We start from the raw sequence: 13877 nt of genomic DNA, 5'->3' as shown, positions 1-13877 counted from the left end.
TACTGCTTGTTTCCTTTCCACATTGATTTTCATTTGCTCTTACTTTTTAATCCCAGCAACCACCAAAAACTGAGCCTCTCAAACACATAATTTGATCAAAAGGAATGTAGTGGGTTCCAGTGTTGAAACTGTCGGCTGCCTTGGACAATTCATTCCACAGTGTCCAGTAGCTGACAAGTATTGTGGAGTTTCCCTCAAAAGCTTCACATATTCCACAGCACCCCTGAGATACCCCGGCACACAGTTTTGGGATTGCAGGTGTACACTCCCCTCATTTACCCAAGCCCATGTACGGACCAGAAGGCCAGTTAGAGCCCCGCGGGGTCATTGCCTTTCCCTCTGCCCCATGTGTCCACTTATCAAAGCCCTGGGAAGCCACGTGAGCGTCCCAGTGCCCTTGGCAGGCAGGCCGAGGGCAGGGGGTGGGCGGGCTCCATATGGATGGTCTTTTGGGCCCTGGTGAAACTCGGGGGCCTGCCTCCAGCTGGCCTCCCCGATAGCTTTAGGAAGTGACGGTTGGGGGAGCAGGGGTGTTGACACGAGCTTTAGAAAGAGAAGGACTCAGAACCCAGGTGAGCTGCCGTCGAAGAGACTCCTTGTTTACTAAACAGACACGGCTCCTTCCTGTACGCTGGACGCTGGTCTGAGAGCCTCACAAATACTGACTCATTCAGCCCTGGCCGCGACGCTGTGAATCAGGTCTACCAGTATTCCCATTTACACAGGAGGGAAAACGAGGCACGCGGAATACCTTGCCCAAGGTTCCCGGGGCTTGGGAGTGGCGGGGCTGGGGCTGGAGCTCAGGCCGTCCGTGTGCTCACCAGCTCCCGGGGCCTTTGCCTTAGGCCATCCGAGGACTCCCGCTTCGGCTCCTGCCGCTGCTGCCCCTGTGTGTCCGGGGTGAGAGGCTGACCCTTTCCAAGAGCCTGTCTCTTCCGCGGTGGAATGGGCTCGTTAACCTCCCCCCGCGGGGCTGGTGAAAGCGTGTGGGACGTTTGTTGTGTAAAGCGCCGGGCACAGGGTGCTGGGGCCGCAGAGGGACGAGTGGCCCTTCCCGCTTTCTTCACCCCTGCCCCTGGCTCTGGCTCTCCCGTCTTGGCCCCCTGGGGTGCACATGCACCCAGCAGACAGCAGGGGGCAGTGCTGAGCCGCTCTGGAACGTTCCTGCCCCGTAGGACCCTCGACTTCAGAGCCTGAGGAGGCATTCCTAGTCCTTTTCAGGCAGAACATTGAAGATGGTTTTGCTGAGTCTGTAAGAACCAAATCCCAGGCTGGCAGGACGAGCCTAAGGAAAGCACGCTCTGCCGTGCCTTCCTCTGAGGTTGCAGCCTGCCTTGCAGCCCCGGGGTGGGGGGAGCTTTCCCTGCAGAGAAAAGGAAAGGGCTCCCCCTGCTGCACCAGGGCCCCTCCCCACGCCCCTTGGGAAAGGTTTTAGAACAGTTTGCATCTGGAGACTTAGCTGGACCTCTTTCTCTCAGGAGGAGCTGCTTAGGAAATGGCCCCAGGAGATGTTTGAGTGAGGGGAAAAATGTCCTTTACCTAAAAATGCATGTGTCCTCCCTGCTTCAGTGGTTTTTGGCATTGGGGTCCTGTCGAGTTCCTTTGGGGGCAGGGGAGGACTCTGTCTTGTTAAAATGGAAAAACACGGTCCAAAAGCTCCCGAAACCGCTGTTCTCCTAGAGGGGCTGGAGCAGGAGGTGCTCCAAGGTGGACACAGAGGACCCCCGGGTACACGGTGTGTGCTCAGGCCACGCCTGTCCAGCCGCCACCCAGTCGCCCACGCAGGCCCTGCAGGAGGCCCAGGGCGTGGGGGCCCCGCTGTCCCCCGCTGTCTGGCCGGCACATTCTCCCGTCCCCAAGTGTCGGGACAGAGAGCAGTTGCCACACAGCCTCTTCAGCTCCGTGCTTGGGTCTTTTTTCTCCAAGAATCCATAAAAGCTTGGCCCTTTGACCCATTGAGTATTAATTATAGTTTTCATTCAATCTGTAGGGGATGGCTCAGTGATTATTACATTAGCGGTGAGTTTTATTTAATTTGCGTGAAAGAAGGCATGTTATTGTGGTGGTTTGGGGAGGGGGGGGCAGCTGCCGAGGGTCAGAGTGAAAGCTGGGAACACGTGGCAAGTCAGAAGGAAAGTTGCAGCGCCCTTGTGTCCTGCTCCCCTGTCCCTCTTTAGGGGGTAAGAACTGAGTGGTTTGTTTGCTGGGCCTCCTCGGGAGCGTAGCTGCTCTGACCCAGGGCCCACCTCCGCCTGCAGGCTGGACGGGCCACGTAGCTGGTCTCATGACTTTGCCCTGAGGCAAGAATCTCCTTCCTCCACCCTTGATGCTGAGCTTGCCTTGGACACTTCCACTTCCCTCTTCCCCTGCCTCTTCCTTGGCGTCTCCTCCTGCTTCTGTTTCCTCCACCCAGGGAATGGGGGACAAGACTGGTTCTGCCCCAGCCGCTGACCCCACCTCTGCCAAGGTTCATGCCCTCTCAATCTAGCTACTGAAAGATCCCAGATGTTCCTGAGTTTTCCAGTAGTACCACCTCCCCCAGCTTTCCCACCTTCCTCTGTTGGGCCATCTGAATCTAAGCTGTGGCAAACCAGCGCTGATGCAGTCAGGGTATGGATATTGCTTCCCTGCCAGATGCTGTCTTTTCACGTTTTTCAGATGGAGCCCTTCTATAGACAGGAGGAACTGTCAGCTGGGGAGCGCTGGCTGGCTATGGGAATGGCTCTTTTCAGATACTAGAGTTTCTAGATTTGTTCAAATCACACAGTGGGATCTCACAGGGAGTGGATTCAGCCCCATTTCCATGATGGAAAATGTCATCTTCACTCCTTCCTTCATCGAACTATAATTCCTTGCAAGGAGTTTTCAAGTGATTGTTTTGGGGCTCTGGCAATGCAAACCTTCCTTTACCGAGTATTTATAAACCATTTGAGCTATTTGGCTATAAAGTCTTAGGTTGTTTTTTTCCCCTTGCCTTCCAAATTAATGAGTCCTACAAGGGCTGGTATTTTAGCCTGTTTGATTCGTGGCTGAATTTTCATCCCTGAAAACAGCGCCTGGCACATAGAAGGCACCCAGTAAATATTGATCAAATGGATGAATAGTTGGTTCCACGGGGGGCATCGCCGAGGGAATTCAGGCCAGGTGGAAGAGGTTCCCTCTACTGAGCTCAGATTCCCTGCAGTTGAGTCCACTTCCTACCCTGCTTTTCACAAGCTATTGGCTCCTGCCCTCCGGATGGGTGTTCCAGTTGACAAAACCCATATATTGTTTGTCCCCGTAACATGACAAGGTCCTTGAGGAGGGCCACATTTTGCTCTTATTTTTATCCCTAGAACCTGGGAAAATGTTCGTGCTTGGGAAATGTCTGCCAATGTGAAATTTGATTAAATGCAGGCAGCCTGTAGGTTTTCATTTGGCCCAGTACTTTTCCCAGGATGGTTCAAAAGGTTGTGTAAAATTCCAGGTACTGTGTCCAGTGGCTCCCGAATCATGTGCCCAGGGTCTGCCACCTCCTTAAGGCCATGGAAATGCTCGGGACCCAGAAGACTGTTGCAACAACAGCTACAAATAATGGCTCCCAAAACCTGGGGGAAGTTTGTAAAATTAAAATTAATAAATATATTATTAAGTGCTCTCAAAGCACACCACTATGTCAGCTTTGTTATTTGCTAAATTTAGTGCTCATAAACATTTCACTGCATTTGAAAGTAATTTCTGGCTTAGGTTTTTCTCACCTCAAAAGAATTCCTGATTTTGCACAAGAAGTATTAAGAAATCTTAGCCAACTATAAATTAAAGGAATTGGATAGAGCCAAATAAATGTAAAAGCAAAAATGATAAAGAAACATCTTTCCATGTGTTTATAGCAAAAAAAATGATAGGTATGGGTGTGTTTTGATAAGGTCAGTGTGATGTGGGATTGGAGGTCTCTTACTTAGACCTGTGTACTTAGGGTCCACAAGACAGCCTACCCACAACTATAGAATTCCTGCATAACGCGCAGTGCTTCAGTAGAGTTTCCAAAAGTTAAATATCCTAACTTTTCCTTTCTAAGATTTTTAGACTATTCCTCTAACACCATTTATATGATCAGTCATCTCATCGTATCATTACAAAATAGTTTCCTTGACCTTGGATGGTTTGGTTCATCGAGTGGTCCTTGTTTTCTAATCTAATCTTTGTTTCATCTTCTTTCAGGAATCCTGTTCACGATGCTGGTATTTGGACCAGCCTGTGGATTTATCCTGGGCTCTTTCTGTACCAAAATCTATGTGGATGCAGTCTTCATTGATACAAGTAAGAATATATCTGAATTTCTAACTGCCTCCCACAAATATCCAGCCCCCCTCCCCATTCATAAAAGAGTCTTCAGCCTTTGGGTCCTAAAATCATCCAAGTGAGAGTCTTAATGCAATTCACCTCTCATCAGCTGGAGAGAACATTTGTCCTGGATCTAAGCCCGGGTTCTACCAATGTCTGCCTAGGGCCGAATCACCTGCTAGAGTTGATTTTACACCTCGAATCTGTATTTTCATCACTGCAAATTAAGGATAATAATTATACCCACCTCTCAGGGTTATTGTAAAAATAAATGAAAGCTAGTTGTAGAAGTACCTGGCCTATGTATGCATCCATTGCCTGTGGGTCTGTTAAGCTCTATGAAAACCTTATATTCTAAACAAAATTGGAGTGCGTGGTCCAGAATGGGATAAATGAAGCAGAGTATTTGAAAGTCCTTTCCATAAGAGACGTGTGGTGGCGGAACTTCTCATGTTCTCAGCAGAAAGAGTGAATGTATTTCTCAGATTGTTCTAGGGCCCCTGAATCACGATCCTGTGGTTGGATAATATACTAGCCGGGACAGGCTAGGTTAGGTTGCGTTAACTAAGGATCCCCTAATCTAAGTGACTAAATATAACAGAAGTTTGTTTCTTGATGCCACTACACGTCCAGCATGGGCGGGTGGAGTTGACTGAGGCTCACAGAAGTTTCATCCAGACCTCTCACCTTGCACGACAGGATTGTAGCCAGTTGCACACTGGCTCTTGAGGCTTCTACTCAGAAGTGACATACATTGCTTCCACTCGTGTTTCTGGGGCCAGAGCACGTCACTTAGTGCATTCGTTTTCTGTTGCTGCATAACAAATTACCCCAAACATAATGCCTTAAAACAACGAACTGATTATCTCACAGTTTTCTGTGGGTCTGGAGCACAGCACCACTTACTGGGTAGATCAGGCTCAGTGTGGCGTATGAGGCTCCACCCCAGGCGTCGGCCAGGTCTGCAATCGGCTCAAGGATCACACTGGGTGGAATAACTTCCAAGCCGACTTCCAGGGCTCTTGGCAGGCCATGGAAGGTCCACCTGCAGTCCCAATCTCATGGTCCTCTCCACAGAGCTACCTCACACCTCGGCAACTGGTCTCCCCTGGAACAAACAGCCCAAGTGAGGGTGAGAGAAAACCCCTGTCACAAAAGCCACAGGCTTTTTATAGCCTCACCCCAGAAATGATGTCTCATTACTTCCGCTGCATTCTGTCTGCTAGATGTGAGTCACTTGTTTCAGTCCACATTCAAGGAGAAAGGATTGAATGCACAAGGACATGAGTGGCACGAGGCAGGGGGCCAGCTCAGATACTCCAACCATATCTTTCTAAATAGTTCAGACTTCTATTTCTACCATGTATTTCTAAGTAGTTCAGTAAGTAGAGAAGCCATGTTTCCTTTCTCTGAAAACAAAGTGTGGGAAACCATTCCAGCTTCTCCTTCCCGGGCCAATCTATTCTCAGGATCGATAAGAACTCTCATTTTCTGGATTCTCAATCCATCATCTGTTGACAGTGCTAAATTTACTAATTCAACCCAAAGAAGTAATGTGGTTTTAAATCCAATCAAGCCACTTTGTGATTCACTCCGTTAATCCCACAGATGCATGTACTTGTAGCTAATGATGTTACAGATTTCCAAATGGAAAAAAAAAGAATCAAACGCAGCCTTATTTATTAATTCTTTTAAAGTGCTGAGTCTGTTCAGAGGGTGATGAATGCTGCGTTTTCTTTTTTTTCCGGAAGGTGGCTGGCATTCTGCACCCTATTCATAGATAGTGGGATGTGGGGTGGGCTGTAAGCAAAAGGGCACACGGTCAGAGCTAGCTGCCACCTTTCTTGTCAGGGATGGGAAAGCTGGCTTCCTCTGCATCCCCAAAGGCGAAAGGCAGGAGGGGCGGCAGTGCTTCGAGGGCAGTGGGGGAAGCTGCCTTGAGCGCAAACCAGGGTGATCAGGAGTGCCACCTTGAATCAGGGTCTGTTGACTATAGATGAGGAAACTGAGGCACCGAGAGGGAAAGGGCTGCTGCAAGGGGTGTGTATCTCGACTAAAACCCAAGTGTCCCGATCAAGCAGGGGAGGGGTAGTTCCACGAAACAGCCCCCCTCCTCACACTCTCTCCGGAGAGTAGAAGAGTGGTTTTCTCAGTGTGTGAGATGACCACGGGTAGATGGGTGGCTGGAGGGGGCTGGGCCAGTCCACTCACAGCCCCCCACCCCGATGATGCCGCACCCTTGAGGGGACTTCCTCCAGGTTCCAGGCTCACTGGCAGTCTGACCGTCCGAGTGTAAGACAGTTGGGTGCGGCTCGGCTCCACCCTGGCGGCAGCTCTTCCCGGGGTCAGCGCTGGACTTCCCAGCCTGTTTCTGAAGGATGGAAGGAGGCAACTGAGTCGCAGTCTTTGCCATGTGGCTGGAGGGACTATAAGAGTTAGTACTGCTGTTTGCCAGTAGAGGGCAGAAGAATATAATTTATTCCATTAGGGAGGCAGCCAGAGAATTCCATGGTTTCCAGAAAGAAATGTTTTTTTCCAAATCTTATCATTGAAACTGGTCCTTCTGTCTGGGAGTGGATTTTGACATGGAAGCTCTAAATTCTTTAGGAATGGCCCACACCTGCCAAAACAGGGGACTTCTTTAGGGTTGCCCAATCTATACAGGCAGGACCTTAAGTGGGAGTATACAAGGGAAAGCTGTGACCAGGAAAAGCCAATGGGGAGGTGGGCGAAACAGGTCCATGGGGGGCCCATTTGTCAGGCAGATGGAGGAGAGAATTTGCCTTCCCCCATGTGGTCTGGCAGCAGCTAAGAGAGCATGATCCAGAAGGAGAGGCCAGTGAGGAAGCATGGTTGAAATCTCTGAGTAGATGCACCTGGGGAGCGGAGAGGAGTTTGGTTCGAGATGGGCAAGTTGTGGGTGGCGGCCCATGGGCAGCATACCTGGAGGAGTCGACTAACTGGGCTTAGACATGAGATTCTGCAGCAGCCACCTGTTTGATCCCCGTGTGGCTTCCCCTGATAGTCAGGAAAAGGAAGGATGGTGCCTGCAGAATTTCTGTTTTGGATTATCCTTGTTAAACCAAGACCCAGTCTATAGCAGGACCTGGAAAAAGAAGGACTCAGCAGCAGAGTAGGCTCCCACGCCTTGAATCAGCCAACCTTACTGTGGTGGGTTGGTTAGGAGGGCCATGGCAAGGGCAGCTGTGAATTGGCCACTTATTAAGGCTTCATTTGAACCTCAGAACATTTCCATTGAAAGGTGGACCCTATTATTATCCCCATCGAGCAGGTGAAGGGTTCCTACGCACTGGTTCAGAGTTCTGGCACTGGAGGCACCCCTCAGTTTGAATCCCGGCGATGCCACTTACCAGCTTTGTGATCCTGGCTGCATTACTGCTTGAAGGTCTATCTTTGGATGACACGAATCAACCGCGGAGAACACTTAGCACCGGGCGCTTAGACCAGGCATGAAGGAAGCATGCAATAAATGTTAGGTGTTAGGAGCAAGCCAAGCGGTTACCTAACCTCTGCAGCTAGTAAAGAGGAGAGCCAGGATTCAAACCCCAGGCCTCTCTGACCCCAAAGCCCGCGTCTTAACAGCCTGCTTCCCTGGATTTGGCCAGTAGGCTGCCTCCTTGCATATACAAAGGCCTCCCTGCAGTGACCCAGCCTCGCCGCCATAACCACACAGACTCATCCCACGGCCCACGCCAGCCGGCCCTGCAACCAGGTGCCTCGCGTTTCCAGCTGGAACAAAATACGCCACCTCTTTGCTTCACAGAAAAGGTCAACGAGCCGAGAACCTCCTGCTCCGCCATCCCGAGGCCTGGCTGTGCGGCCAGCAGCCTTCGTACTGGACTAATTAGCCCAGCAGCTGGAGATCCTGCGTGTTCCCTGCTGCCCTCCCAGCCTGCCCACCTCCCAACCCTTCCCTGTCTCCCATTTCTAATTAGGTTTGTAACTTAATGATACTCTTGGAATTCTGGAGTCCCATAGCAAAAGTCTCAAAAAATTAGTTAGACGAACAGTATCTCTTACGCATCAGTATGGCCCAGAAGTAAGAAGGAAATGTCCCCGATTTGCTTTGCTCTGCACTTTTCACAGTTTCACGTATCCTCATGGGTCAGTCGGTTGGTCTTAAACTGGTGTAACCTGTTCCCAGTGTTGTTCTTTTGACCCCTAACATGGAGCTGTCCTCGGAAGTGGATGGGAACTTCCATGAGCCCCGTGTGTTTATTTGACCTTCAACGGCGGGAACAAATAGCTGCCAAGAACTTGCTCATCTTACCCAATAGAACCACTGAACACCCCAAAGGTCAAATTCCAAGAGTGGAGGGGTTAAGAAAACAGATCTTGGAAAGAAGGGAAACCTTTCACGCCCATAGACACCTGTGCAGAGGCAGACCTCGTGACAGGCAGGCCCTGCCGTCACGGCGCTCCGTGGCTAGCTCTCCTTCTGATTCTGCGCCCATCCTTCTGTCCCCTCCCCAGACTCCCCTGAGAATGAAGCAGCATCTTTTTTTTTTGGGGGGGTCTGGAGTAGCCAAGGGGTAGACATGTGGCTGGAGTGAGGTTAGGGGTCCTCTTACAGACCCCTTAGCTCAGCTTGGGATACTGGCCCACCCCCATTCTTTCCAATATCTTCCTCCATCCATGCTTCTAGTTGCATTGGCAATTTAATGCATCCAAATAAGTAAGACGGACTGGGCTTTTAAGCTCTGTTCTGAGCATTTTGCTGACAGAAGCTCTCACCACAAGGCCAAAGAGGCAGCAATTTTTTACAGTCAACATGCTAACTGGAACAAGGTAGAAAGAGAAGCAAAAAGGTTCTCAAGCCTTGCCTCCGAGCTGTACCTAGGACTGTACTCTGCTCCCCCAAGCCCACTCAGAGCCTTTGTTCTTAAAGAGCCTGAGCTTTGATTTCCAAAGTCTTTTGTACTAGACAGGATAAGCAAGAAGGTACAAGCAACTCCCAAATCTCAGTGGCTTAAATTCTTGTGCATACTAGGTAGCCAGTGCAGCTTAGCAAGGTGACTGTTCTCTGGCCATCAGGTGCCGCCTCTTGAAGATTTCACATGCTTCCTGATCACAAGGGCAGGGGAAGAGTGTGGGGAGTCATCTGCCAGCTTGTGAACACTTCCATACAGGAAAGACAAGCTCCCTCTGCTCATATTTCCGTGGCAATATTAGGCACATGGTGCATTTAACTTCACAGAGTGAGGGGGGCTGTAGCCCTCCTTGTCCCTGAAGAGGAGATCTGAATGCAGACACAGTAACACCTACCACATAGAGAAATCTTGTGGCCACTCCACATAGAGAAATCTCCCTCTGCACCAGTTACACTAGAAGGTTCTCAGACTAGAGGCAGCTCCCATGTAGGCTTCTCGGGAACCTCCAGCACCAGACTTCAGCTCCACTCGCCCAGTACCTCCCGACCTGAGAGCAGCCCACGCCAAAGCTGCTCAAAGTGGTGGTCTCTCCCTGCCACAGTGCCCTGGCAAATCGAAATGGAAAATAAAAGAGGCATACTTCCCCAAATAGCCAGTGGACTGTGATTTTCCTGGACCTGCAGAATCCCATCCTCTGCAGCCCTCATGCAGGTCCCGACTCCCCAGCTCGCTTTGCAGGTGGCCCTGCCCGCCCTGCCCTGCTCACTGCAAACAAATGTTGGCTTTCAGCACACGTGCAAGTACCTGCAGGGACCAGGCTGACACAGTCACGCTCAGATCCACCTCCCCCACCGCAGCTCCGCTCCCCGGGCTGTTTTCTCACGCACACAGCGGCGACACTAACTTCCTAACTAAAACACCACTTCTGCACGTTACTAATTTTGGTCCCCCAGATAAATAACTACCAGGATTTCTCTCTCTTTACTGGCTCACATTAGCCAGCTTTTCCATTCCTACTCAATGGAGCCCACAGATAATGGAGGGAAAACTGCAGCTCCCTTTTACTCTCGTTTGTTTTCATTCATTGTCGGCAGCAGGTGAAGAAGCATCGTGAGTGGCGGTGAAAACCTTCCTGCTCAGCTGCCTGAGGCAGTTTTACTTCCTCTTCTCCTTTATTGCATAAATATGCTTTCGAGATCAGCCTGTGTTTCCCTAGCCTTACCCTTTTTTATTAAAAAATGCAATTTTATTGAGATATATTCACACACCATACAAACCATCCAAAGTATACATTCAAGAAATCCATATATTGAAATTCCCTTTAATGCAAATCCATCCATACATAAAAGTATCACCAACAAGAGCTACAATATACATAGAGCCTACTATGTGCTGGGTGGCTCTTGCTCATTTTCTCTAGTCTTCCCAGCCACTCTAGCTGGATGTCATTTTTATGTTGCAAATGGTGAAACAAAGGCTCAGGGGCTGTAACTTACCACATATAGCATGATATCGTGTGCTAGTAAGTGAGAGAGCTGGGATTGAACCCTGAGCCTTCCTGAGCTTACCCTCCCCTCTCCAGCGTGCAGCCACAGGAGAGCACCTGGCTCCACTGTAACGCCTGGTTACTGCTGCTGGGTTTATGCCAGAGTCTCCAAGACAGAGACCACCGATGTTCCAAGGGCTGAGTTGGCAGCTGCCAGTAGAGTTGGTGGTCTTAGGCCCATTAGACAAAGCACAGGAATTGGACACTCACCCAGGGCGTTACAGGGAGCCCAAAGCAAAGTCCAGACTATCAGAGGGCAGCAGAGCAGAGCAGTGAAGAGCATGGGTTTGGGTTCCAGGGTTCAACTCTGCGAACTCAGGAGAGGTACCCAATCCTTCCTAAGCCTCGGTATCCCCATCTGTGCAATAGGGATAAAATTCCTATCTTGTGAGGTTATGGGGCTTGTTGACTAAATGCTTATGTTTAAAAAAAAAGTGCTTTGATAATGCCTGGTGCAAAGTAAATACTCAGTAAATGATGGCTGGTGTTTTCATTAATGTAAGCTGAAGGTCAAGTGAGAGTTTTCTGGGAGAACATTTCATAAATGGTAAAGGGTCTTCCCAGGTCTGTCCATCTGTCTGACCCAGCCCTCCAGCCCTGTTAGTTGTAGCTGATGTGCCATTGCCCACGTCCCCAAAACACTTCTTCTGTGCTCCAGGGACTATGGGGGCCACCCCTACGCAGCTCAGCTGGGAGTGCTGCTACACCAGGCAATTGGAAGGAAAGAAAAAGAAACCTCGAGGGCTAGAGCTGCAGTTTGTGACCTCATGACATCAGCTGGCAAATCAAAGTTATAACAGCACAAGGAGGCCAAACCATATGCATGTTGTCTCCCACGTAAGAGTTGGCTGCATTGCTTTCTGATAGATGCCTGGCCCCAAGCCTCAGGGCACTGACAAGGGTCAAGCTAACATGTCCATTAGCAGCTTGGAATCAGAAGCCCCTAACATAAAAATCAAACCAGCATGAATTGAAGTCCTCAAGCACTTGCCAAGCATTATTCTGAATACCTTGTCTGGTGTGGCTCATTCAGTCTTCCCAAAGGTAAGTACTGTCATCATCAGTGTGGTCCAGATATATAAACAGAGGCACAGAGAGTTCAAGTCACTGGCCCGAGGTCACACAGCTACAAGTGGGCAGTGGCAGGACTTGAAACCAGGCAGCCTGGCTCCAGAGCCTGCTCTTGAGGTCCATGCTGTACCACTCTCTTTATAAACGGTGCTACTGACCTGACCAGTGGGCGTGGGTTGCGGTGTGGAATCTCAGACCAGCTGCTTTTGGGGGGATGCGAGTGAGTGTACTTAGTGAAAATGTGCCCTTGAGCCTCAAGTCAGTTTTTGTTTCTCGTGTTTTCGTTAGCAGACCTTGGCAGCTCTGCCAAAGCAGCCGATGGCATCCTGCATTTCAGAGGCTGTCTGGCTTCTTGCTGCTTTTGCTTAGACTGATGGGAGCATGGGGTAGACGGGAAAATTAAGGACGACTCTGAGAGGCACAGACGCTCCGATGTGGACACACGGGCTTCCTGCGCCCCCGGGGCCGCTCCCCCAGCCCTGGGCCCGTCCGCCCACGCCTGCGGCCCCGCTGAGCTGTGCTCTTTCCCTTGGCAGGTAACCTGGACATCACGCCGGACGACCCCCGCTGGATCGGAGCCTGGTGGGGCGGCTTTCTGCTCTGCGGTGCCTCACTCTTCTTCTCTTCCCTCTTGATGTTCGGGTTCCCCCAGTCCCTGCCCCCGCACCCAGGCCCCGCCATGGAAAGTGAGCAGGCCATGCTCCCCGAAAGAGACTTCGAGCGGCCCAAGCCCAGCAACGGGGTCCTGAGGCACCCCCTGGAGCCGGACAGCAGCGCCTCCTGCTTCCAGCAGCTGAGAGGTACGGGTGGCGGGGGGCAGGGGCCAGGGCCCAGGGACTGGTTCTAGGGCGCTTGAGGCAGTGAGTATTTGTTTTGCACGAGCGGCTTTCCCTGCCTCCGGTTCTGTGCTTGACCTGAATTGATGAATACAAACAAAAATAAGGTAAGTGTCACTTACTGAAGGGACAGGAAGCTCCCCTTGTCCCCCGGCAGAGGAGCTGGTGGCTGTCATAGGAGCTGACAGACGATAGATAGATACAAATATTTGCAGAAGGAAGTAAACAAAGAAAGGGAGGACGGAGTTAGACACTTCGCAGGACTCTAAAAAGAGCTCTGAATGAGAGTTTCGTTTTGTTTTTTTAAGGAAAAACAAAAATCCTCTTTCCGTCCACTTATAAAACATTGGAGCAGCAAAGGGCCTTTGAAGTTGGCTCCCTTTCCCGATGCAGGCGTTCCTCAAAAGCCACCTCCAGATACCTTTCTCCAGGTTCACGCTGCCCTTCCATCCCCCTCCAGAGAAGATGAGAGATGTGCCGCCCAGAAAAGAGCTATTAACACAGTCCTAGTAGTAAACAAGGCAACAAAACTCTGTCATTTTCAAAAGAAAAAAACAAAGCAGCTTTTCTGACAAAGTGGTGAGATATGAGCAATGACACAGAAGGAGAATGCAGATTGCCTCCCCACCAGGTCCTTTCCACGCGAGGTGGGGGAATGCCCACGTGGCCAAAGGAAGCACAGCCCCTCCAAACCACCCGCTTTCTAGTACAGCCCCTCCCCAGCGGGTGCACGCAGATCCTTCTTAATTCCCAAGGACCCCTTCCTTGGGTTCTCTGCAGAGCCTGCTGGGTTTTAAGAGATATGCACAAGGTGGGCAGTCACTACTTCTGCAGGAACCTGGGCACTTGGCCGAGGTGGCCGTCAGCCGATGCAGACACAGACTAGTGCTCAGTTTAGAAATTCCATCATAGCCCAAGTCTCTTTACTGAGTCTCTGCAAGCTGAGGTGCACCTTTGAAGGAAGATGCCCAAGAATCATGGAGAGAACTTCAGACTTGTCTGTGTCAGACCCTGTTCTGTCCTTCTCTAGCTCCATGGTAATTAACTTCTCCCCATGCTTCATTTCCTCAAACTGTAAAACTATAATACAGTTCCTGGCAGTGGTGTCCTGAGAATTAAAGAATTAAAGAAGTGTCTGTTCTAGTACCTGTTGGTTCATGAGTAATCAAAAGAACTTGTGCCATTTCCCCACAGAGACTAAATTTAATG

The 13877-nt window shown here is 50.4% G+C and overlaps 1 protein-coding gene and 1 long non-coding RNA gene across 3 annotated transcripts in view; one reads left to right on the top strand and one right to left on the bottom strand.

The window, feature by feature from the left end:
• The window catches only part of SLCO3A1 (solute carrier organic anion transporter family member 3A1), a 307991-nt gene that overhangs the window by 231638 nt on the left and 62476 nt on the right, over positions 1-13877 (top strand). For both annotated transcript variants that reach the window (XM_077124117.1, XM_077124116.1), the window contains exons 3-4: positions 4201-4299; positions 12369-12632. In XM_077124117.1, the coding sequence (XP_076980232.1) occupies positions 4201-4299; positions 12369-12632 (363 nt within the window). The remainder of the gene's footprint in view (positions 1-4200; positions 4300-12368; positions 12633-13877) is intronic.
• Positions 6002-9967, bottom strand: LOC143652486 (uncharacterized). The gene is made up of 3 exons (XR_013160718.1): positions 9856-9967; positions 7695-7781; positions 6002-6694 (listed from the first exon to the last, which is right to left on the bottom strand). It is a non-coding gene; the product is annotated as an uncharacterized LOC143652486 (long non-coding RNA).

Source organism: Tamandua tetradactyla, chromosome 12, assembly GCF_023851605.1.
Source record: "Tamandua tetradactyla isolate mTamTet1 chromosome 12, mTamTet1.pri, whole genome shotgun sequence".
NCBI classification, from domain to species: domain Eukaryota; kingdom Metazoa; phylum Chordata; class Mammalia; order Pilosa; family Myrmecophagidae; genus Tamandua; species Tamandua tetradactyla.
The sequence above is the reverse complement of the archived record's forward strand: the minus strand, read 5'-3'. Positions and strand labels throughout refer to the sequence as shown.